The sequence below is a fragment of the Tetrao urogallus genome (genome assembly GCF_951394365.1).
Source record: "Tetrao urogallus genome assembly, chromosome: 2".
Classification (NCBI taxonomy): Eukaryota; Metazoa; Chordata; class Aves; order Galliformes; family Phasianidae; genus Tetrao; species Tetrao urogallus.
Window position 1 is genome coordinate 403,183 of NC_136814.1, and position 26,658 is coordinate 429,840.

The window sequence follows — 26,658 nt, forward strand, 5'->3', positions numbered from 1 at the left end:
CTGTATAAAAAACACATGGGAACCTCCAGTTTTCTAAAGAAAAGTTACCAACTTAAAGAAGGATGGAACTTTGTGGTTCTGCAAACAACTGGGCATATTTTTAATATAAGGGTATTAGTCTCTCTAAACTGTGAAAATATTAATTTTAAACCCCCAAACAGTGTGCAGAGCTGGAGTTTTGTCTAGCAGTGGCTTTGGTGTAGGCCTAGGCTTATATCTGGTGGAAACTCATTACGAGATTCTAGGGCCTTAGGCCTGTTGCTGAGGCTGCTTCTCTGGCATTTTTAAGTGTGAGATGAATTCCACAATTCTTGTGGAATTGGAAGACTAATTAAAAAAAAAAAAAAAACTTTTTTTTTGATTGAGTGTATGGGTGCATATATACTTCAGGTAGTTTCATTGCTAACTATATGCACAGTGAGCAGCAGTTCTTTATTGTCAGCATCTGATTGAAGTGTGAAACACTGTAAGCTCGCTGATCTTGAGGGAATTTCATAAGTAGTAGTAAAAGTTTCAGTTGTTATCTGATCTAGAAACTCAATAAAAGACAAAATCCTCCATGAACGTGCCCGGGCTTTGAAGTAGTTCCTGTGTAGCAGAACAGTCTGCTGCTCATTTTGAGTAAACAGTTTAATTTCTTGCTGAGTGTTCTAGGTATATTAGCATCACTTATCTTTTCCCAGGCAAAGTTTTAATGAAGTCTCTTTAAATGTTAGTCCAAGTTCGGAATTAATCTCAGCATGAACATTTTATGTAGCCTTACATTTAAACTGAAAAATCTGACCTTTACTCTATAATGTTGGTGTACTTACAAAAGATGTAAAAGCAGATTCTTGTGTAATTGTAGGGACTTATTTAAATATACATGCTTTCTGCAGGAAAAACTTAGAGGACATTATATGATTTCATGTTAATACATTCTATATCCTAATGTGATCCCAAATATCAACAGTCCTTGGTTTCTTTGGATGCCAGTTCTTGTCAATCTATGAGGGGTTATATATAGTTTCATTTGTTCATTGGTAATACTTACATTGCTGTGCTGTCCAGAGGCCTAATCAGGGTAGTACAGTTTTGCTAGTTATTGAGCAGATATTCAGATAGTCTAACCCATAATTTAAATAATAAAAAAAAAATTAAAGTATTGTAATCAAGTATTGTCCTGTTTCCAGTCTCTTACACCTCAGTTTTGCAGGTGACTGTGTCAAATGAGATTGCAGTAATGGTTTCCAGTTGTCTGCAGAACCACACGATCACTGGCTGCTGATGCTGTGTCCTGTCTTAAGAATGCAGAGTGCATGATGCTCCAGGAGTGACAAAGATTGCTGTTGTGTGCCTGGGCTTCTTGTAGCCCAAAGTGGAAATCAGTTCTCCTACTGGTCCTGAGTCAGCTGCACTTGCAATCCTGGCTGTGATCTGTCCCAGAGAGCCTGGCCAGCTTGGATGCATAAAAGGCTTCCTTTGCAGTTGGTGTTCGTGTATGTTGATACAAAACTCTGCAGATGATGTTCGTGTATGCTGATACAAAACAAGTGTTTTGGTCTACACTTGTTTTGTTTTTTTTTCTTTGCCGTAGCTTTTATAAAAGTTAAGGGAAAAAAAAATGAAGCCAACGACCAAATTTAGAAAAGTAGGTTTCAGTATACAGCAGCAGTTATGATTTCAGGTAGTGGTGGTAGGTCTGTGTTGTTTGCATTTCTGGAAACTGGGTTTGTTTTCTTCCCAACATTCCGCTTTGCTTTTTTCAGTGTTTGGCTCTTTAGCACAATTTTTTTTGTCTAGCAGCTCTGAGGACTTAAAAAATCAGTTCACAGTAATTAGTTGAGATGTCTAGTTATCATTCTTTTACACAAGCTTTCAGGCTGTATTTCTTTTTTTTTTTTTTTTTAATACTTTGAAAATCACAACAACAAGGCTTATTCAGGCACAAGAGATGGATGTAGACTAATAGTTTTCTGTCTGTTATCACTGTCTGCTGGCTTGCAGAACTTACTCTAGTATGATCAGGTCCATAAAACATTTGAGATACGGAGTGTTTTGTTTCTATTTTTGTAGATTTAGGAGAGCCCTTAATTTGGGTGCTGAAGATGCTTGGCTTGTCCTATAATTCTGGCGTGTAGAAAGTACAAAGGTTGAGCAAAGCTATCTACCTTAAGGTAGAAAAGAAATAAAGGTATTCATAGCAGTGCGTTGTTCAGTTTGATCTTTGCTGTCTGGGGAGGATGAATATTTAGTATGGTAAATATTCAGATATTATTTGGGATATTGAGTATGTTTTATGATAAGAATACTATAAATGTTGCTTAATTAGCTTCACTCTGTCTGTAGGAGCTGCTGTTATGGTGGTTGCCTTTGAACAGTAGTATTGATTGTTTGACTACCTGTAGGTTTTTGTGTAGATCTAGAATTTCATTTCATTTGACTGTTCCTCTTGTGTGAGACTTTATAGTTGTCTCTGCTGTATGGTGCTTTTTTGTTTTTTGTTTTTTAAATTTCCACTTCCATGATATTCATGGTATTTTCCTGTTTGCATCTTTTGCATTGAGAATCGTAAAATCACAAGGTTGGAAAGAACCTACAAGATCTAGTTCAACCATTCTCCCACTACCATTGCTACCACAGACTACTAAGTCGTATCTTGTAGATGCCTCTTGAACACTGCCAGGGATGGCGGCTCCACTACCTCCTGTGCAGCCATTCCATGCCTGACCACTCTCTGAGAGAAAAAGTTCTTCCTTATGTCCAACCTAAACCTCCTCTGATACAACTTGTGGCAATTTCCTCGAGTCCTGTTTGTTGCCTGGGAGAAGAGGCCAAATCCCTCCTCATCACAGCCTCCTTCAGGAAGCTGTAGAGTGCAGTGAGGTCTCCCCTGAGCCTCCTCTTCTCCAGACCAAACAATCCCAGCTCCCTCAGCCGCTCCTCTTAAGACTTGTGCTCCAGACCCCTCACCAGTTTCCTTGCCCTTCTCTGCACACGCTCCAGGGCCTCAATGTCTTTCCTGTAGTGAGGGGCCCAAGACTGAACACAGCATTTGAGGTGCAGCCTCACCAGTGCTGAGTACAGGGGATGATCACCTCCCTGCTCCTGCTGGCCACGCTATTTCTAATGCAGGCCAGGATGCCGTTGGCCGTCTTGGCCACCTGGACACACTGTGGGCTCATGTTCAGCTGAGCACCAGCCAACACCCCCAGGTCCCTTCTCTCCTCACAATCATCCAGCCACTCATCCCCAAGCCCATAGCACTGCATGGGGTTGTTGTGGCCAAAGTTCAGGATTTGACACTCGGCCTTGTTGAACCTCATCCCATTCACCTCAGCCCAGTGATCCAGTTTATCCAGATCCGTCTGAAGGGCCTCCCTATCCTCAGGCAGATGGACAGCACTTCCCAACTTGGTGTCATCTGCAAACTTACTCAGGGTGCACTCAATGCCCTCGTTTAGATCAAACACAAACACAAGATGGGCCCCAGTACTGACCCCAGGAGGCATCACTTGAAACGTGTCTCCAGCTGGACTTAGCTCCATTAACCACTACCCCTTGGGCATGGCCCTCCAGCCAGTTCCTTTCCCAAAGAAGGGTGCACCTGTCCAGGCCACGGGCAGCCAGTTTCCCCAGGAGACTATTGAGAGAGACTGTGTCAAAGGCTTTGCTGAAGTCTAGACAGACTACATTGGCAGCCTTGTCTGTCAGTCTGGTCACCCAGTTGTAGAAGGAGATGAGGTTGGTCAAGAACGATCTGCCTTTCGTGAGCCTGTGCTGGTTGGGCCTGATCCCCAGGATGCCACGCATGTGCCGTGTGATCTCACCCAAAATGATTTGCTCTGTAACTTTCCCTTTTTCTCTGGTATGGAGGTCAGGCTGGCATGCCTGTAGGGCCCCGGGTAACGAGATATAGATAGTGACTCTGTGGAGGAGTGTAACTTTATTATACTAACCTAGATCTTTGCTTTGTCCCATTCAATAAAATAAGCTTTTTTTTTTTTTTTCTTTTAGTAAAATTCTAATTCAGTGACTTTCATGTTTGCTTTTGTTTTAGACACATTTAAGGGGATGAACAGCCAGATTTAAAGGAAAATTGAAATAACTCTTGCTTTGTAGTGGTATTTCCCAAATTGTAGTTATTGTGGGCTGTGTTAAAGTGTTACTCCAGATGAATCAGAATAACCAGAAAAAAAGAAAATGGGAGGAGGAACTTACATCCTTTAAAACTGTGAACTTTCTAAAGAAAATGGGAAGGTGATGTTAAGATAGAGTACTTTTAACTTGTTTGTAATTGCGAAACGCTTGAAAGTGTGATTTTCATAGCTGAAAGGCTTCTTTTTTTAGAAAGGTATTTCAGCTTTTTTGACTTTGGTTTGTGTTATCTGATGTGATTAAAAATGATTTTGTCCAGATACTTTTCCTGTTACGGCTCCAGAAGATTGGTTCTCTCTCACTGCTTGAGCAACTTGATCACTGATGCTGAAGATTAGTTACATAAATCCCATTCTGCTGAGTTTTGTTGTGAGTTACAGACCATTGGAATGTGTTTGTTGAGATTTTTCTCTTTGTAATAGTGAAATCTCATGTTGGTAGCACATTTGTTTACAGTATGCTTAAAGCTTAGGTCAGCTGTAGAAACTAACTTCCTCACTTTTTCTACCACATGAGATATTAAGGAAATTTTGATTACAGTTAAGATTCTCAATTATTTTGCTGTGAATACTCTCTTCTTTCCTATTGAGGGGCACACATAAATTTTATAGTTATTCCTGCTTATTTATGTAAGTGACTTTAATGAAATTCAAGAAAGAAAAACATGCTTTGCTGCATTTCATCTTTCTTTAGTATTAGAATGTTGTAGACTTTGAAGTCTTTTTAATCCCTGTGTAGGAAAACTTCCTTTTCATGTTTTTTTTTCTAAGTATCTTTTGTTGCTGTACAACTTTTCCTCTGCAAGGATAGCTTTCAAGATGCAGAAATCGCAAATTATTCCTGAGACATGCCCAAGTTGTTGTGTTTTAGCAGTTACGGTGTGGTCAGTGCCGCTGCCTCAGAGGCATGATGTGGCCACTCTTGCTGGCAGGAGCCCCAGCACTCTGGTGGTGAGGAAAACGTGGGGCTGGCGCAGTGCTGTGGGTGAAGGACAGGACCTTGGAGAGCAGAGGCTGGCCCTGCTTCCCTGCCTGGAGCTGAGTTAGTTGCCCTGGCTTCTGGGAGACCAGGGGTTTCCTTGTTCGCAGAGGAACTTGTGCAGCCTTGGGGAATTAGGAGACTCACCCTTTCTTTAACTTTGTAGAATTACTTTTTGCTTATTTTTCTCCTGTGTTGAACTGCAAGATACTTTTCTTCATTTGTTAATACAACTTTTTAACTTCGGGATTTTGATTTCTTGTCACTTTGATTTTTCATGTCAACTGCAGTTTACTTCTGTCTGCCAGCATTCAAGTATCATTGAGTGAGAAAAGCCAGCCTTTCTTCCTAGAATCATGTTCTGTAGACAAGTGATGAACAGTCTACGATTTGGCATTTTAGAAATTGGAAGGAAAGAGCTGTGTTTACTCAGTTCCTGTTCTTGTATTTTCTGCTTTGGCTATTTAGCTTCATGTAAATACTTGATAACATTCATACTCTATCCTGTACCTCTTCTTTCTTACAACTCTTCTATTAGCTGTTCTTTCAAAGTTAAATTTTTGTGCTCATAATTTCTTCTGTTTCTCAGTTTGCGTTCTACTTGTTTGTATGCACTTTCTGGTCTTTTCTGTCCTTCACTTTACTTTATTATTCAGTATTGCTGTATCCATAGTTATGTGCCTTCATATTACTACATACACATGTATCCTTTATATAGCTGTTATGGAACCCTGTTATTCTTTTTCTTTCCCGTGTTTTCTTGGATACTGATTCAGAAAAGATTAGAGATCAGTCCAGAACTTGCCTGTGTTTGATGGTACAGATGTGTGTTTCTGCTTTCAGCAAGTCCCATTAAGTCTGCCACTGTACAGAGGGGAGCTTGTTAGTGAGGGAGACAGAGATTCTCTACCTGAGTGATGTACTTGTGTTTAAAAACAAAGCAACAAAAGACCATTAAGGCAGAAAAGTTCATTTTCTTTGTTACTTAATTTTAGTTTTACCAGCACAAGTAGAAAGTAAATAAGGATTTTTGCAGGCTAAGACATGCAGTTACAGTCAGGAAGATGCTGGGACAACCTGAACAAAAACATTGCAGTCTTCAGAAGCAAGCGGTTCCACTGGTTATTGAATGTTGCCTGTACTAGTGACACCAGTGGCTGTTCTTTTTGTTTTGTTTCTTGCATGGAAATTGATGTGCAATCTGAATGCTCAACATGAACATACAACTGTCAGGATCTCTGGTTTTCTTAATGCTTTATTGAAATATCCACCTTATTTGTCGTTTTAGATGGATATACTTCTGGAATTTTCCAGATCTGAAATGTTTGATGAAAGGTCGACTTCTTGAGGAAGAAAGTAAAGGCATTACTGTTATTTTTGGATAATATAAGAGTAAAGATGTAGGCTGTTTATCTGTTTGGAGTTGTGTGCATGCCTATAGAAGTCCTCTGGGAGATTTGGTGCTGGAGCAACTGTTTGAAGATGAAGCTTGTCAGAAGTCCTTGTGGAAGAAGTGCCTTTGAGTGTTCACCTTATTTTAGCTAATTTGTGGAAGGTGTGTGAATGACTGAAAGGACAAGACCATTGAGGTGCGATTTCTAGATCTGCATCCACACTTGCAGATGCTTTTTGGCAGGTTTGTGAAGAACAACTGAAGCACTAGAGGTTTCTGCAAGCCTTGGAAAAGTGTTTTTGTCGAACAGTGGGAGCATATCACTTCCACTTTCTCATTTTTTAAAGCCAGCTCTCAAAACATGAAGTATTTCTTTATGCTTAGTTCCACCTCTTAAGCTGCAAGAGGATTTTCTTTGATAAGGCAGTCAGTTAACCATGTGAGAGTACCCCTGCACAGAAATAGTGGGCTCAAAAAGTCGCATAGTGATCTGTGTTCTTTATGCTGTGTTTTGTGGCATTGACTGTCTTGGTATCTCTGGTATTTTGATATCTGTGCTTCCCAAACCATTTGGGGAACTTGATAATCTTTCATGAGAGCTTAATTTCAATTTCAGGAAACAGCCCGTTGCCTGTGTGTTAATCTATGACACGTAACTATAAAGTTGTTTTGAGTTTTTACCACCACTATAATAATAATGAATTTTTTTTTTAAAGTTGTGAGTCTGGGGAACTGGGCTGAAAAACTAAACTTTTCCAGAGATCTCTCTGTTGACAGGCCCTGCTTTTTGCAAATCCAGTAATTAGTTTTTTAATTCTAAATTTTCTGGTTATCAACAAAACTGACAGTTCTTTCCTGTCCACCCTCTTTTCTGCTCAGAAAAGCTGTGAACATTGCTAGAAGTGAACAGTGGCACATTTGCAGAGAAGAACAAGTCCAGAAAAGCAATATAAGGACCAGAATATCAAAATCTCCATTGTGAAATCATTTGTCTGCAAAAGGGTTACCTAATATATTTAGCCAATCTTTTTAGTCACCTGATGTTTCAGTCAGGAGGTGTATGATGGAATTGTACAATAGGCTAGCTGTCATCGTGTCATCAGCTGACACAAATCTGAGCAAAGATTTTGGATTTTTTGTTTGTTTGTTTTTCTTGAAACTGTTGTAGAATAGTACTGGGGAATGTAAGCTCAGAAACTCAATACAGTAAGTTTGTTTTCTTGGTTTTAGGATGGCCTGCATTTTTTTGCTGCATTGACCAATCTGTCGTGGGTTGGAATACAGTATTTCTTAGCGTATAAAACAGTGTTGTTGTTTTCCTTTGAGCTGCCTTTTTTACTTGAATAACAACTAATGAAATTAAATTTACACCACACATTGTAAGTCTCGTTGTTCTGTTGGTGTGGTATTTAAATCAGGTGTGGTCTGATCTAGTTGGATCAATTTTTGAGATCAGTTTTTACCGCCAACTGAAAGCTCTCTTAAGAACAGTGTGGGTTTGATGCTTTTCGAAGTGAGCTGGCTTTGAAGTTGTGCTTAGCCATAGGTACGGATTTTGATGTGCGTGCAGTTCTGGTACTTGACTTGCAAAATATTTATGGATAGCACGTGTGTATCTGTAAGTGTGATGTTGACTATTCTTGTAATGAGACAGTGCTGGAGACGCTTGTGTCAACAGCAGACATTGCCTTAATAGCCTTTTATTTCTATTAGTCTGTTTCAAGGGGGAAAAAAAAAGTGTTTTTATGCACTAGTGAATAAATTACCGAATACACCATGTGTTTCAGTGAATTATTAAATATTGATTATTTAGTGAAACAAATGCAAAACTTAAGTCCATATGTTCGAAAGTTGAGAGATCAACTTTCTTTTATGCCCCTTCTCTGAATTTTATTCTCCCATTTGGAAGGTTGCTCGTGCCTGTTTTGAAGAAACAAGTAATGCCTTGAGGTTCAACTATTCAGCAAGCTCTTCTTGTACTTTCGGGAGAACTGCCTGATGCTCCATTTGTTGACCTGCTGCCAGTTTATCTTTCTTTTCTCCTTGTTTAAGCAGGCTCAAATATACTTTGTAAGAAATTAATAGCTGTTTTTCTCAGATTTTGTCCCTAAAAAATTAAGAACAGTCATTAGATGATTTTGTTATAAATTTGCTGGTAATCTGTTGCTTTCTAGTGCCTTAGATGAATGCAGTCACAGGCTCTGGCCTTACTCTGTTCTTGTGGGAAAGAAGTTATTGTTGTTTTCTGTTACTGATTCAGCGAACTAGTACAGCTCAACTACTTTGCAGGATCACCTCTTCAAAACAGAATGTTTCCCTGAGTTTTAACTTTAATTTTTGCATTCCTTGATACTTTCAATTAAGACTAATAGAAAGCCTCTTTGGCTTTTCAAACCTTGTTCATTAGACTCTACTTATAAAACAGTTCGATAAAATTAGAATTCTATGTCTTCACCTTAAATCAGTATTTTAAGAAGTTTCAGAGCCGGAATACATGGAGAAGTCATTCAAAACCAGTGTCATTCAGGTTGTGATTTATTATTTTCTAAGTTTATGCTATTAAAAAGTAAGAGTGAAAATAAGTACTTTATTTTAAACTGAAGGTAAGCAATCTTTAACGGAGCAGTCATTTCAGCACTGACAGTGTCAACCCTAGGCTTGAAGTTTGTTGGGTAACTAGGGATATGGTAAGAAAGACTGATTTTTGTATAATAATTGTCCAATCCCAAATTAATTCCTTAGGCATCCTGACAGTAGCCGTTGTGAAATGCTTAGGATGAGCATCTAGTGTACACTGAAGTGATGTAAAGCAGAGCTGATTGTGTGGGAACATTACTTAAACTGAGTTGGATTTTTTTTTTTCTATTAAGAGAAGAGATACAACAAATTTAATGTGAAGATGCATGCTTCCCAGATTCATAACATCTTATCTTGGAACCAAACTCAATTTATGAAACTGAGTTAAAGCAGGAATCTGAAATAGAACTTTATAAATCAATTCAACAATAATAGATTTTTACCTTAGCAGTGTGACTTCTCTAGAGAAGCAGATACGCAGTATCTCAGCAAATGGAAATTCCTGGGTAGCAGAAGCATTAAAAAGTGCAGTGCAAAAATACCCCGTATCTGTAGCCACCTTGCGTCTGAGACAGCTCATGTTAAACCTGAGCTGACAAACCCTTCTGCACCTGGGCCTACCCTCCTGCACCATCGGGATTCTATCTTAGGCTTCCATGGAAATGGCACAGCTCAGGCATCACACTGAATTCGAGCAGACCTTTAGTGGTGCTGCGGTTCTCCCACCATTGACATAATTAAACATGAATTGTGAATTTCCTGCTTCTACCTAATCCAGGCCATATGTCTGTTGTACGGTGATATTGCGTGGATTCAGAATCTGAACTGTGGCCTGCTCTATGAACTGTTTGGGTTCACTGCAGCACGATGTCTTAAAACTTGCTCTGTCTGAAAGTTGCAATGCTGCTCATGACCTGATCTGATTTAAGCAGTGTTTTGTATTTCAGGTGGATATCTAAGACCTTATCTAGGTGATAATTCATTTGAGCAATTCTGGGTAGAACCAGCTTCAGTGTTCTGTGTAAATTATCCATTGTTAATCAACATATAGCTGCATTTAAAGCAATGTTGTGGAAGGGTCCTTGTTGGGAGCAGTTGCTGTGGCACGCTCTCTTCGGGATGGTAAGGGTCATGCGATCATACTCTTAACAATCATGGTTGTTAATTAACATCTATGGCTATTTCAAAGGCACTTTTTAATCCAGAGTAACTGATGCTAGCACAGTGAAAGCTTCAGGTTGGCAATGCTTTTGAAAGATGAGACTTAAATTTTGTACATCTTCTCAGTGTCAGCTTCTGCTGTTTTGCTCCAGACTGCTGTAGCATCTTATGGTAGAAGAGGATAATAGGTGTTTCATAGAGAAGATGAAGGTCTTAGAATTGAAAGAAAAGTGCATGCTCAGTAAAGAGAGTGAGATTCAAAAAGAAAACATTTTGTGGTGTTTTCTGGGAAATGGAGGTGTGCAAAGATAAAAATCACCTAAGATCAGCTGTCTTGCCCAGTTCTGGTGGAGCTGTATGTTACAAGCACTGTCTGAATATGCTGTGGCTAGTGTGTGTCCCTGTTTGTTGAAACCCTGAATGAAAATAAAAGTCCTCAGGCCCTTTTGATGTGCTGGCTATGAGGAGCTGTGCAGGTGCGAAGTGACCAGCACATGGCTGCTGGGTTCACTGGGGGACTGGTTCTACCTTACGCTTTTGTTTAGCTTCTCTGTTTCCATTAAAAAAAAACCAAAACAACAAAAAAAACCCCAACACAGTATTGTTTAGAATTGCAAAAATTTGTCAGATTTATTGAAATTGCTTCTATATCCAGAAGTTTGTTTCTGACAGAGATCACTAACTTGGTTGTGACTGGTTTTACTAAGGGAATGAGACTTAAAAGATTTGATAATTCCCATCTTTAAGCTGTTGTGCTGTATCTGTAACATTTGCTTTGTAACCACTGTATACTTTGTGATTACAAGTTTTTAGGAAATAAATAGATTTACCAAGTTGGAGCATTTGTAAATGTGAGAAATCTAACTCCAGATTTAGTCTTAAAAGGATGTAATGGAAGCGTTTGTAGACATCATTCTGCTTTGATGAGAGTGGGCATGGACAACTGAGTACCATCATAAAGGCACTTGGAAGCACCTTAACTGTATGATCATATAGTTCTATCACTGCAGTATTTTGAGTGATGGACCTGATTGTTTTCATACATTAAACTGGCTCTTGAACAATATTTGTAGTAGGGAAGAAGTGAAGAGCCTTTGCAGAATGACAGCGTGTTCTGCGTAGTGCCCCAGCACTTTCCGGTGGTGTATGCCTAGTCAGTATGCTGCAGCATTTTTGTTCAGTGGAGACTGGGGAAGAGAAAGAATTTTTTCCTCATTGAAAATTAATAGGGAAGCTTTAACAGTTTAAACTGTTGTCATTGAACTTTAAGTTGATGCTGTCCTCGTTGATATTGTAAGGAAGAACTCCAGTGAATAAACCTGAGGCAACCATGAATCTATTTTGATTATTATTACTTACTTTTTTTTTTAAAAAGGAGGCATTCCAAAAGATGAAGGAAAAAGCGAATGTGAAGGTTAAGCTGTATGGTTGTCGTATTATTTAGTATTTGATGTAAAGAAAAACCTGTACAAATAACAGAAAACATCTCAGTGCGTATGTTTCACTTTGGGCAACAGTAATTACACACAAGGTTATGTATATATTTCTCTTAAGATTAGTGTTGCTGTGCCTAGTATTTTGTTTTGCACAGTTCTTTTTTCATTTCTTCTGAGATTAAGCTGCATTTTGAAAGTGATCTATTCTTTCCCATGAGAACTTGAGGTTTGGGAGAGAAAAGGGAAAGGAAGCAGAATCTGCATGCTACCAGAACTTGTGAACTTGTCCCAGTTTTGAATATACAGAAATTAGTTTTATTTATTGTTTTCTGTTTACTGCCTGGTGTTTTATGTTGTTTGAAAGTCGAGGAAATATACTCTCTAACAAGATCATTTTTACTTGCCGTTTGAATTTTATATTTAGTGAGATAAGTGATGTTTGTGTATGACATATTCCTCACAAGTCTTAGTATGAATAGTTGTCCTTGAGGTCTAATTGAAGTCTATTCATCCAGCTCTGAAGTTCTTGCTAAAAATGCACTTGTGATGTGAGTTTCGTTTGTTCAGAGTTAAAATTATGTGGTGCCTTGTGCAGTTGATCAGTGTTTTTCTCATCTTTTGTTACTGTTAGGCTTTAGTAACTTCATTAATAGACTTTTTCTTAATTTAGGTGATTGTGTTGTTTTTAGTACTGTAAAATACCCTGAACAAATCAGCCTTTTGTTGAAGGTGAGATTATCCCTCAAATTTTTAAGTAAAAAAGGAAATAACAGCAAGGAATGTTTTTTTTGTTTTTTTTTTTTTTGTTGTTGTTGTTGTTTTTTTTTTCTGTTTTCTTGTTCTGTTTTCACTTGTCACTTGCTTTGGCCTCTTGTGAGCTACTTCATTACATTTGAAAATGAAACACCTGAAAACTTACAGCTTAGAAAATGATTTAAGAAAGCAACGCAAAACTAATAATGAAACAAGCACCCAAGTAATTAATAGTTATTTTGAGTAAGTAGCTCAGCCCTTTCTTCAGTGGTGTTGCTGCAGCAAAAAGTTCTCTAAACTATCTTATTACAAGGAGTCAGTGAAATGAGATGTTGCTAGTATGTAAAAAGAGTTCATTTCCTTAATTGTATCTGTAGAACATCTGGCTGGAATTTCCCTCAGGCCAGTCTTTTTTTTTTTTTATCTTCCCACTGGTCTTGGATGGATCTTCTTTTGACATCTGGAGTTCTTTTCTTTCTGTGTTCCTTTTCTAGTAGTATCCTCAGTTTCTCTGCCTGTAGCTCTGTTACACGGTGCATCTCTGCTTATTTCTTCTAGTCCGCAAAAGTTGGCTGCTAAAGGCACATGATGGGTGCATGCTTCTTCTTGCTCTAACAACAAGCAAGTATGCGTTAGCGCATTCTGCTGGAATTGCTTCTTTAGATATGAAAGACAAGGAAAACTCTTAACCACCAAATAAATTTGCAAGGGGGGTTGTCTTAAGAAAAGCTTTTCAAAAAGTTCTACGTGGCTGTCAGTGCTGGATTTGAACCTCTGAAAGTGCGAGACACTGGGAGACAGCAGCTTAAGGAGGACCCGAGGCATACAAGATGCTTGAATATGGCAGTGAATAAAAAGACCTATTTCATTTAAATGTCTGTTTTAACTACTGATCCATTCAAGGTGGAAGAAAAACAGTTTGAAAGATGAGAGAGAGATCTGAAAGTGAAGTTGTATGCAGTAAGGGAGTCCTTACAGAACTGTCGAAAATCAAGAAATGCACGGGAATGATGAGTGAAATTGCTGCTGTTGCTTTTCTGTATGTGGTCATGTTGTTTTTTTTTTTTTTCCAACTAGGAATTTTTGGAAAGGCTTCATAAGCAATTATTGCTGTACTTAAAGCTCTGTGTGGCCTTAAAGAGGGGGGCTGTAAATTAGGAGTATCCACAGAGTTGATACTCACAATAAGAACTGTAAATGCTTAAGACTAAAGTCCTGACTGTGAGAATTTAAATCAGCTGTGTTGAAAAATGTAATTTCTACTAAGGGATAGGTGGGTTTCAGTTAAGATTCATCAGGAGAAGCCCTGCAGGATGTGCAGCTGCCCCTTTTGGCAGTCAGTGGCACAGATGTATGGATGTGCCTGCCACCTCGTAAATGGCCTGCTCTGAAAGTAATGCCTCCTGTTTTACAGCATTGGCCCACAATGTCAGGGGTGGATGTTGGTGGTATGGCTGTTGAGGTTGAACCTTCCCACCAATATTCTGTTAAATTTTGTCGTCATGTGGCAGATATTAGCAGAGGGACAGTCTGTCAAAACAGTATCTGACGTGGCAGTGTGTATGATGCAAAGGTGTGTCTTTAAATTCCTCCATGTGGGAAAAATCACGCAGTGACACTCATCAACACTTGCTGAATGTTGATGGAGGCATGATGAGGTGATGGGTGTTTCAGCAGTGGTGACAGTGGGTCACCTCCACTATTGCAGATTCTTTTGAGCACAGCATGTGGGCATTTGTTCATTGCTGGCAGAGGATGCATAGACAACAGTGGTGATTATGGTGTAGTGTTTTGCAGCTGAGAATTTATCAAATAGTGTTATTGTAGTCTTTGTATCTGTTGTAGTTTCCATGGAAACAAATAGGGGGCCTTACTTTTTTACCGAATAGATCATCTTAAATCCACTGGGAAACTGAAGCCTCTGTATGGTTGCTTCTGTTTCAAGCTTGAGTGCTTTCAAGAACAAGAGTAATGTTATTTCTAGGTGTTTTTTTCTAAAAGAAAAAAAATGTTGCCACCATATTATTTCACAATGATTAGTAAATTAGACAAATTGGGTTTGGTCTACATGTGGGGTGTAGAGTATGTGAACAGGGAAATAGCAAGTTTAACTGATGGATGGGATCCCTGGGAAATCGTCCATAAGGGTAAAGGAACAGAACTGGCAGCTCTTTAAGGACACCTTTCTGTGCAAGGGCTCTCCATACCCCAGCAGAAGAAATCAGGCAGAGGAGATGGGCAGTTGGTGTGACTGAGCAAGGACCTGCAGCTTAAACTGAGGGAGAAGAGAAAAATGTACAGGAAATGGAAGCAGGTTTGTATAGCCTGGGAAGAATACAGGGATGCTGTCTGCATATGTAGAGATACAGTCAGGAAAGCCAAGACACAGATGGAGCTGAACTTGGCAAGGGATGTGAAAAATAACAAGTAGGGGTTCTACAGGTACAAGGCAGGAGGAGACAGGCCAAGGAGAGTGTTCGTCCTCTGATAAATGAGAATGCAGAACTGGCTTCCACAGACATGGAAAAAGCTGAGGTACTCAGTGAGCGCTTTGCCGCAGTGTTCACTGGTCAGGTTCCCCATGTCTGTCTGGACCATGAGCCTCTAGGTGAGGGTGAGAGGAGCAGATTCCATCCCACTGTAACAGCAGAACAAGTCGAAGACCCCATCATTAAACTGAAGGTATATAAATCCATGGGGCCAGATATCCATGCTAGGGTTCTGAAAGAGATGGCTGATGTGGTCACCGAGCCGCTCTCCATCAATTTGAAAAATCATGCCCAGCCACTGGAAAAAGGGAATATTACTCCCATTTTTAAGAAAGGAAGACCCGGGTAACTACAGGCCGGTGAGCCCCACCTCTGTGCCTGGGAAGATCATGGAGCAGAACCTCCTGGTTACCATGTTTAGGCACATACAAGATGAAGGGTGATCCAAGACAGTGTGGCTGCACCAAGCCACCACTGTGCCTGACCAATCTGGTGGCCTTCTGCGATGGAGTGATGGCTTCAGTGGATGGGTGAAGAGCGATGGATGTCATCTTCCTGGACTTTTGCAAAGCCTCTGACATGGCCCCTCACCACATCCTTCTCTCTAAATTGGAGAGGTGTGGATTTAAAGGGTGAACTGCTTGATGGGTTAGGAATTGGCTGGCTGGTCGCAGCCGAAGGACTGCGATCAGTGATTCTATGTCTGGGCAGAGGCCGGTCACAAATGGGAACTCCCCCAGGAGTTGATCTTGGAACCAGTGCTCTTCAACATCTTCATCAGTGACACAGATGATGAAGTCAAGTGCATCCTCAGCAAGTTGAATGGTGCAGTTGATACGTTAGAGGGAGCGAAGCCATCCAGACAAACCTGGACAGGCTGGAGAAGTGGACCCATGAAATCCTAATGAGGTCCAATAAGGCCAAGTGCAGGGTGCTGCACCTGGGGCCGGGGCAATCCCAGGTGTTTATACAGAGTGGGGGAAGAAGTCCTTGAGAGCAGCCCTGCGCAGAAGGACCTGGGGGTCCTGGTGGACGAGAAGCTGGCCATGAGGCAGCAGTGTGCGCCTGCAGCCCAGAAGGCCAGCTGTGTTCTGGGCTGCATGAAAAAGGGGCGGCCAGCAGGAGAGGGAGGTGATCGGCCCCCTCTGCTCGGCTCCTGTGAGGCCCCATCTGCAGCGCTGCGCCCAGGCCTGGGGCCCCCAGCACAGCAAGGACGTGGAGCTCTTGGAATGGGTCCCTAAGATGATCAGAGGGCTGGAGCACCTCTCCTATGGAGAAAGGTTGGGGGGACTGGGCTCGTTTAGCTTGGAGAAGAGACGGCTCCGGGGAGACCTCATTGTGGCCTTCCAGTACTTGAAGGGAGTGTGTAAAGAGGAGGGGGAACGGCTGTTTCCATGGGTTGATAGTGACAGGACAAGGAGGAATGTCTTCAACTGAGGTTCAGGTTGGATATGAGGAGGAAGTTTTTCACCCAGACGGTGGTGAGGCACTGGAACAGGTTGCCCAAGGAGGCTGTGGATGCCCCATCCCTGCAGGCATTCAAGGCCAGGCTGGATGTGGCTCTGGGCAGCCTGGTCTGCTGGTTGGTGACCCTGCACATAGCAGGGGGGTTGAAACCAGATGATCTTTTGAGCTCTTTTTCAACCCAGGCCATTCTATGTTTCTCCAACTGGTGCATATAGTGCATATACCTGTTTTCTTGTTTTTGACCCAGTAACACAAGCTTCAGTATTCAATCACTTCTAGACTGTGTACTCTAGACTGTACACTAGACTGTGTTGTAGCTTTGGCTCTAAAGAGCGATCCATTTACTTAAATTTCAGTACCTTATTCTTAAAAGAATGGAAATCTTGAGTGTGTTTCAAAGTCAAATGGCTGCTCTGGAAGTTAGGTGTTACTGACCTACTTTGTAGGATTCGTTTTTAAGTGGGGAGAGGTGGCAAGGAGGCAAACATTGTTAATGTAAGAATAGGTGTGTAAGATAATAGGCAGAGAAAAATGGAAGTTTAGGCTAAGCAGGCCATGACAGTTGTGCACTGATATTTGGAGAATATTTGGAGAAGGGTATACAAACAGTAAACAGAATCCATTGTTGATATGGATGCGTCTTCAACTACTGCTGATGTTTGGCTTATTCAAGTGCCTCAGCATTTTATTAGATGAGAATGGGGCACGTGATAATACCTCATTCGTAGTTGTTGCTTTTGAATTTGACTCATAACCGTTCTGATATCTGGCTCTAGTAAATGCAAAGATTTTTCATTTTGCCACTTGGGGATTCATTATCATTAAGTAATATAGACATGTTTGTATTTGCTAGTAATCATCTACTAGTCTGAAATAACTTTCTTGTAGTTTGCACGTCTATTCTTAGCTTGATAGTCTCTTTTTTCCAAGCTTTGTCTGACTAGGAGAAGGGAGTTAAGGTCTCAAACTCATCTCAAAATGCATGTTTTTAAAATCTGGAGGGGAAAAAAGAAAGCAGAAAACTGGCTAATGAGTGAAATTATTGAAGATGTGTATTTGAAAATACAGATCTGTCAGTAGTTCCCAGTGGAGTGTATGAAGTGTACTTCATGTTGAGCTGTCTTTTTAATTTTAGCTATTTTTGATTCCTTTAAAATATTTTTACAAGCATCCTGTTCTGAAACACTTGCCTGCCCCTTGCAGCTAAGGAGTGGGATTTTTAATCAGAAGTGTATGTTTATGGAGCAGGAAGTCTTTGTTTCTACAGTACAAGTCTGTGGAGTTAGGAATGCTAATAACTAGGGACATCTTTTGTGATTTTTAAGATTCATTTTCTGTGCTTGAGAGATTGCCATTAATCAGTTTGCATGTAGCGTATTGGAGTAGAAGAAAAGGCTGTTCTGAGTGACTAACTTGAACAGCAGTTTCCACTATTACTATGCAATTTCTGGTTTAAAGTTAGTTGCATTTTTAAACCTTATGTCTGTTTGCTGAAAGGAAAAAGTGGATGGATTTGGTTTGACTATTTTCTAATATGAAAAGTTAATTTATTTGGATGTTATGCATTTTCATCTTGAAAGACCTTTGATATAAAGTTACTGTAACTTGATTGGTGTTTATTATTACAGAGTATTTTTTATAATTTTTCAAGCTGTGCTTTGGATTCTACTCAAACCGTAAAGATAATTTGTAATAAAAGTATAGCAATTACATGAGGTTTTTTGGCACTAATATGTTCTTTTTTTCCTTCAGTATCTGATGTTGAAGGTGCTGAAGGATTGCAGCTCAGAAAGGAACATGTGCTCAAGATATTTGCTTATATCAATTCCTGGACACAAAGGTATTTTTTTTCTTTTTAATGAGATTGTGTTGATGATAATGCATCTCATAAAGTACATACTATACAGTAAATTAAAGTGCTCATTTAATTGTGAATCATGAGAGTGTGTTTAAATAGGTGAAGACACTCTGCTTGCATGATACTAAATAGTTTTTTCTTTCTGCTTTGCATCAGAAATTTTAGGTGCATCCATCACTATTCCTGTGCTGGCAGTAGGGAATACTGAATATTCTGTACTGAATATCTATGTTTAACTCACTGAAACAAAAAACACACAACCGTGTACAGAGGTATTTTCAGGTGCTGTAGCTCAAGGCCATCTTTGTATTTCCTCAGAGAGGCACCACTCTCTACCCATCATAATTCTGAGTAATCTCTTCTTGATGTTTTCTTCCCCTGTCTTCTACCTGCTTATTTTTCAGAAACAGAACATGTAATTTTTGTATTATTTTAGTAGCTGAGAGCTCTGGTTATGAACTGAAGTCTGTTGCGCTGTATACAGTAGGAGAGAGGTCTCTACTGGAAGATGATCACATTTTATAAGAGCTGCATCATTTCTTAGAGTTTGAATGAGAGAGAAATGAATCCATCTCAAAGACTGTGTTACAAGCAAATAACCTTGAATTTTTATCTTCATTGAAGCTCCTTTGCTTATTGATTACAGTTTTTTCTACTTTCTCCAGGATTACAATCCTCTTATTGAACACCTTTTCTTTCCTATGGAAGAAACAAATGTTCCCAGACTAAGTTCTGAGTTTATGTATCTCGGGTGTTCATGCACTTTGAATGTCTTCTGTATATCTAGCTATCTTAGCCCACACCTACAATTGTAATACAGATTGATAAGTGGATTGTCTTTCCTGTTGTATTGTTAGAACAATGATGTGTAGTTTTCCCATTGTTCTTTTCAGCTTACAGTATGTCAGTAGATATTCAGAGTAATCTCTCTGTCTACCAAGTAAAGGAAGAAATGAAGATAGCAGATACTGCTTTTTCCCATATGGTTAAAGGGTACTAACGTGAATGGGGTTTTTATCTACCCAAATGCAGATAAAGGAAGTGAACTTAAATACTCAAAAATCGTTTTGTGACTCTACTAATTAAAAAACAATTCTTGCTCAGCTAACATGCATGTCTCGTGGTTTAATGCAGCAGTATTGATAAGGAAAACTAGGTGAGGAATGGATTTGGGAAACATTCTCAAAAACATTGCTTCTTTAGTAGTTCAGTGAGCTTACCTGTAAGATACCTTTTTTATATACATATATATATATAATTTGAGAATAGTGGTGTGTTTACAGGATTTAAGGAGAGCTTTGTGATTCCAACTTGCTTCTGGGTAGCACTAGCTTCATTTGGACTTTATTGCCTGTATGGGAACTGTTGAGTCACAGCCTGAACCACTGATTAATAATATGGGGAAAGGACTGGGTCAGCCCTGGGAGCACAGGTGAAGGCAATTCAGCTGTGTGACGAGAAGGCCCCATTTAAGGGCTGATTGCCAGTGGGGAAGGATCTCTGGTGATCCCTTCCTTGCAGAGTTTTTCCCCACAAGCTTAGATCCTTGGGAATGGGTGAGCGTTCCTTTCCTCTTTGTCCCTTTTGATGTTCACAGAATCACGGAATGGCCAGTGTTGGAAGGGACCTCATGGATCATGAATCTCCACCCCCCCCTGCCACATGCAGGGCCACCAGCCTCCCTATTTAATACCAGCCCAGGCTGCCCAGGGCTCCATCCAACCTGGCCTTGAACACCTCCAGGGATGGACGGGGCATCCACAGCCTCTCTGGGCAGCTGTTCTAGCACCTCACCACTCTCCTAGTAAAGAACTTCCCCCTGACAACCAACCTAAATCTTCCCTCTCTCAACTTGAAACCCCCCCCTTGTCCTGCTGTTATCTACCCTTTCCAAGAGTTGAGTTCCATTCCTGTATTGCTTTTCCACCACAGTAATCTTTCTGACTGTAATATTGCCTTTATGGGTCAGTCAAATATTTTGTTGTTAAAATAGTCTTAATGTATAGACTCCTTTTTGTCAGTCACCTGAATGTTCCAATTTGTCCTTTTTTTTTTTTCTTTTCTTACTTTTAACTCAATTTTGATAGAGTTCAGTCCGAATGAGATTTTTTTCAGCTATTCCAGGAGATTTTATTTTATTTTTTCTCTCTTATTACAGGCAGTGTCTGTGCTGTTTCAAGGAATATAAACATTTGGAGATCTTTAACCAAGTAGTATGTGCGCTTATTAACTTGGTGATTGCTGAAGTTCAAGCTCTGCGGGACCAGCTCTGTAAACATTGCACTATTAATATAGATTCAACATGGCAAGATCATAGTAATTGTGCTGATGAACCCCTGAATGTAGAAAGAGACTCTCATGACGAAGAAGATAGAGAACGGCAAAGATCTATAGAGAAAAAAATAGATTCTGCAAGAACTTGTATCCTGACTGAGGAGTCATCTACGAAGAGCATTGATGGTTTTAGCTGGAGCACTGATGAGAAGGAGAAGTTGTTGCTGTGTGTGGCAAAAATCTTTCAGATTCAGTTTCCTTTGTACACTGCTTATAAGCATAATACTCATCCTACAATAGAGGTATGTTTTATCTTGATATGTGTATTTAATTATCTTGTGATAGAGTGTGTGTTCTTACCAGTCTGTGTGCCGATAGCTACTTTTGCACAGGATGAGCAAATTCAGGTCTCCTGTTTACTTCAGTAGGACTTACAAGAAAAAATTTTTAAATGACATACCCTTGCACTTTCTTTAAAATGTGCCTGATTGTTATAGGTAGCATATTGGTAAGTGTTGTATGGAATTGTACACTGAGTTATTGTGCTGTTTAAATAACAGAAAGGCAAAAAGGGAACTGTAGTGAAGCCTTTCTTCCAGCAGGTATCTTATTAATAGTTTTCATTATAATCTATGCTTCTAAAAGCAGACTGTCGTAAACTAAACTCTGTGCAAGCCCAGACTTTCTTGTTAGAATAGCTGTTTAGTTGACTGGAATAACAAAGTTTTGTACAAGTAGTTTGTTCTGTAGGTGTGATTTTTCTCTAAGGTATTTGAGGAGTCTCTACTGCTAACTTTTTCTGTATTTTATTCTGAATGCAAAACAACAACAGCAAACATAAAACACTTTCAGACTCTTGGAAATGTTCCGGAATAGGTATTTACCTGTTAGCATCTCCTTGGAACATGGAAAGGTTATGTATATTTAGCTATATAAACAAAGCTTCTATCCAATAAACTTCTGAAAGAGTCAAAGTGTGGAATTAAAGTACAGTTAAGCTAGTCTTAATTTTTTTTTTATTCATACTTTTAGCTCTAGAGCTCTGAGTAGTTAAGCTTGCATTTTAAACTTGAGTTCAAATTGAGAAGAAATCATGCATCATTTTTGTTTGTGTAAGCTAGTGTGATCACAAAATAAAACCAATTCTTGAACAGATCCTTCCACATCTGACGATAAATCTAGCTAATATGCGATGTAGTTAGATGGGCAACACAGCCGTTCTTTTCAGTGAGCTCTTATGAAAGCATGGGTGTAAGTTAACATAGGTTATTTCACAGATACGCGTGAATAGAAAAAGGAGGCATAGTCTAGGATTTTCAGGTTTCCCATCATTTGTCTTGGTTTGCCTTTTAAACCTTAACCATACAAAAGTATATCTGTAGCTCAGCCTTAGCAAGTAGAAACTGAAGACAACTGATCTATTTTCTCAGTTGAAAATTAAAATTTAAAAGTCAATGACTTCTTACAAAAACTTTTGTGGGAATATACAACGAAGAATTTTAAAACAAGTTCTCTGTGTATGAATGCGCTTGTTTCTTTTAAATGACTCTTTTATGTATATTTTTTCTTCCTTAATTTCACTTCCAAATGACAAAAAGAAAATAGTGAAATGCTTGGAGGGATTTTTTCTTCACTTTAAACGGTTGGCCATAGATACATGGTAGATTGTGGGATTGTGAGCAGCTGTCACACTAGGCAGTATATATGTTGTGTGGATCACTTGAGTTATTGAATGTATTTATTGATTAGCTTTGCTAAAAACATATGGTTTGAAAGGAAGCAGAGACTAAGAAACATACTAATGGGGATGCAGGCGAGTGAGGAAAAAGTGCTTCTTCCTTTTCTGCTCAACTTTTGTGTACCCACAAATGCATTATAAAGGTTTGTTAGCCTGCCATACTTAGATACATTCTTCCTCTTTATTGGAGTGTTTTCTTCTAAAGAACCTTCTAAAGGTTCCAGCATTAATTGTTTTTCTCACAAACTGAGATATTTCTGTATTTAAGAAACTCATAGTAGTGATAGCTGTTTTAATACCAAAACTTTCTGGTACTTCTTGACGTTTAGAATTTAATGTCAGATTTCAGTATAGAACACTTCTTAATTGAATTGAGAAGCAAATTATTAATCCTGGATAATGGAAGTTTTTTTTTTTTTTTTTTTTTTTTTTTTTTGTATACTTTGTTTTAAAGCAGGCTTCAAGAACTCATAACAAAAAGAAGTATGTGTTTTGATGCGCTGTTTGTTCTTGTAAGCTAAACAGATTCCTGGACAGACTAGTTCTGCCAGGTGTTGGTGGGAAGAGCCAGCGTAGCTCTCTTGTCTAAGTTCTTTGTTGTCCTTTGTTCTGGCAAGAGGGAAAATTTCTGATGGAAAATAGACTCCAGTCTCCACTTTAGAAATTTCTTGTTCCAGATTTTTGAGTTTAACTTGCACAGTTTGAGTCATCGAGTCCAGTAAGGTTTCACTTTGCCTGGAAATAACTAACAGGGCTGTCATTTAAAAATTTCCTATATAATGCTTTTACATGGTATCATGTTCTGGACAAAATATTTTTGGACAAAAATATTTACTATTAGTCTTCGCTCTGCGTACACATCCAGAATCTTTCTGTTTAATGACAGAAGAGTTCCTGAAGTCTAATCTTCTTAGCAAGTAAGAGGATTAGATTAGATTCCAAAGCAGTTTTTAAACTTGACCATCTAGCAGAAGAGAAAAACTTTGATATGAAAGTAGCAGGTTTTCCTTATTTTAGATAGTCTGAGTTGGATAAAAAAAGAACAATAAAATTTAGAACAATAAAATTTAGGGTATCAGCCCATAGTTAATCCTATAGACTCTGTCCTTAAATAATATCGATAAAAAATTAATTTTTGTCTTTTACACATTTCTCAGTTCAAAAGTATCATAAAACGAAGATAAGTTGGTAGCCAGAAGGGCAGAAGGCAGCAGAAACTCCATGAGCAGTTCATTTCTGACAGCAAAGTTAACGTGGCCTTGCAAGGGGAAGAAGCTTAGAAATGTGCTGGACATAGGATAGTGGCACTACGTTACGTGGTATAAATCTGGCTTACGCTACATGAGAATTGATGAATACATACTCTTAACCCATATAAAAAGAATGTAGGTCAGTACAGACAGAATGTGTGCCTCAACTTTTCTTACACTTGGTAGAAAGGCGCTTTTCATTGCATTTCTGATAAGTTTGATTTTCCAGAAGAGTGCAACTGATTGTGATTTGTTAGAGGACAGTTAATCTCAGGTCATCAACACTGAAGAACAGAACTTCTGTGAAGATAAAATCTGGAAGCAGACTGTTTACGTCTGTTGAAATCTACCAGTGTTTTTGGTGTGCAGGAAGATCTTTGTGTGTATTTTTCATCATTGAATTCACTCTACTTTTATAAATTACACTTTCTTGGGGTTTGGGCAGTTCAGTATCCTTATAGATACCACGCATACAGGGTAGTTCAAAACAGTGTGCTCTGTTCTTTAGTTTATATTTGATGCAGCAGATTTATATATGAGGAATTCAGAGGGGGAAAAAAGTTTTAAAAAGGGAAACACTTAAAATCCTGTAGCATGAAATGCACTCCTGAACTTTCAGTGTCTAAAAATTCCTCCAGACATGAATGAATAATAAATCTTAAGGGAGTGTGCTAAGCAGTTCCTGACAGAAGATGAAAAAGGGAAAAAAGAACAGTTATTTGGGTGTCCTTAGTTCCCTAATGCTTTGGGATATGGCTATTTCTGCTTTTTGTTTTCAGGTAAATCTTTTCTGGAAAGCTAACCCTAATCAAGTATTCTCCACCCAAGGTGGACAGACTTCAGTTAATGTATTTCTTCTGAAGTTGTGTTTTTTAATGTTATGTTAGTTTCCCATAAGGATGTTTCTACTGTTTCCTTATGAAGTTGATCTTAGGGATTTCTCTGTTCTGTTTCGTGCCTGCAAATACAGAAATCAGGTTTCCAGACTCAGTCTCCTAGTGATGATGCTTTCAGTAATCTTAGCAGGACTCACGCAACAGACATAAATTTCTGACTTCTAGTTTCTAAGTAATGTAGGTCACTTGACAGTTCTTTGTTTTGTTCCAGAAAACTAATGAAATTCCTCATATTATTTCTGAGTTTTTCACAATAGGAGTACTGAATGCTTCTTCTTGTATACCACTTACTGCCTTCAGAGCTGTTTTAAAAATAGCTATAAGTGTATCATAATCAGAAGGAAAATCAGTGCTTAAATATGTCCAATATGCTTCTAATTCAAAATGTTTGTATCACACTTCATCCATCTGAAATCACTTGCCTCCAGCATCCTATGGTATAGTTAAAGAAGCTTACTTCTGCAGAGGTATTTGAAATATACTCAGGAAACTTAATTTCAAAACAGCTTTATCTTAAACTTGCATTTTGGTTGCAAATATTACAACTGGATGTTTGGTACAGAAGGATAGGAAGGGGAAGAATGTGTACTGCAATTCCATGGCAATATTGTGGTATTACAGTCATGTTTTACTATAGTTTGACTGCCTTTAGCCGTATGCAAGATCTAGGCAATATACGTAGCAATCCTAATAAGGGAAATTCTAGCTGTCCAGCAAGTATGTGTTATTAACAAGTAAAGAAAAGATATCTTTCTAAATTCTCTTTAGTTTAGAATTTCTGGGAAATATTTTTGTCTTCACAACAGATAGCTTACAGATTGATAGGGCTATAGGTGTATTCTCTTTAACCTGTGAAGAGTATTTAGGTCCTTATTTTATAAGGGATATTTTGTTAAACATAAAATAATATAGTAGTTGAAGTTAAGGATTTATAACATTCTGATGGGTGCAAATAATTTGATAGTTTATCACTTAGATTATTAAATATAGGACTATAGACTATTCTATATTTCATGTAACTTAATGTGTTTGGTTATATGTCTCATTTTTATGTAAAAATGTGTTTAGAAGCACTGAGATTAATTCTGTCCTGTAATTCTCATACAAGTCTGCAACCAGTGTGCTAGACTCTCCTCTGTAGCATTTCTGTTGAAAAATTGGTGATCTCGAGGCAGGTGAAAAGGGAGGGGAGGATTGAAGAATTATCTTTTGATCTCAGCCACTGAGAGCCACAGCTGGTATGTTACCCTTAATGTATGTTTGTGTACTTAGGTTTTAACAAAAATAAATTCATGAGTGTTTTCCAGTGTGAAAGAGGAAAGACTAGGCTGGCTTCCTCTAAATTAGGTGTTTTGTTTTTCTGATTGACTGTAACATCTGTTAATGGTCACTTGTGTTTTATTCTAAAAGTATGTTGTTGTTGCTTATGTTAGTGAGATGTATTTTTTCTCTTTTTAAACAGGATATTTCTGCTCAAGAAAGCAATATACTAGGAGCGTTCTGTGACATGAATGTAAGTTGTCCATTTTTTTTAATAGGTGCACATTTCTCAGAACCTTGCAGTAGCTGTGTTCTCTCCTCTGTGTAGATTGCTGTTACGATAATGTATTTTATTTCAAATTACCTGTGTGACTGAATCACTCTAGTATTGATTGCTCAAATTCTTCTGCTTTTTTAAATAAATATTTCAATTTCTCTAGGATGTAGAAGTACCACTGCACTTGCTTCGTTATGTTTGTCTGTTTTGTGGAAAAAATGGCCTTTCCCTCATGAAGGATTGCTTTGAATATGGAACTCCTGAGACACTGCCATTTCTTATAGCACATGCATTTATCACAGTGGTGTCTAACGTAAGTACAAGTGTCTTGATGTTGATTTTAGGTGGAGTACAAAGTAAACAGTTCTGAAGTCTGGAAAAATTCCATAGGAGCAGGAAAGGAAGAAAAACACTAAAATTTTCCTTGTGGGGAATACATTCCTGGTTCACTGAGGCAGCTTTTCACTGTTGGAGTCCTTTATATATCCCCTTGAGGCACATAACTAACGTGGCAGATTTAGATCATTTCATCAGCCCTAGACATCAGTCTTGTAAGAGCCTCAGAAGTTATCTGTAGGAACATTTTTGGATGTTGTTTCTGTCCCTGAAGTTGTGTTGTGAAAATATTTTAAGCTGCTTTTAGGATATATTAACTTTTTATATATTCCCTGTTTGGGATTCCAAACTCATTCCTATTCCTATCCAAACAAATTC

General features: G+C 38.8%; 1 protein-coding gene across 1 annotated transcript in view; it reads left to right on the forward strand.

The window, feature by feature from the left end:
* Positions 1-26,658, forward strand: part of USP34 (ubiquitin specific peptidase 34) — a gene marked incomplete at both ends in the record, with an annotated part of 130,531 nt that overhangs the window by 1,901 nt on the left and 101,972 nt on the right. Inside the window, 4 exons of the mRNA XM_079532559.1 lie at positions 18,144-18,231; positions 20,408-20,825; positions 25,870-25,920; positions 26,108-26,257. Of these exons, the coding sequence (XP_079388685.1) occupies positions 18,144-18,231; positions 20,408-20,825; positions 25,870-25,920; positions 26,108-26,257 (707 nt within the window). The remainder of the gene's footprint in view (positions 1-18,143; positions 18,232-20,407; positions 20,826-25,869; positions 25,921-26,107; positions 26,258-26,658) is intronic.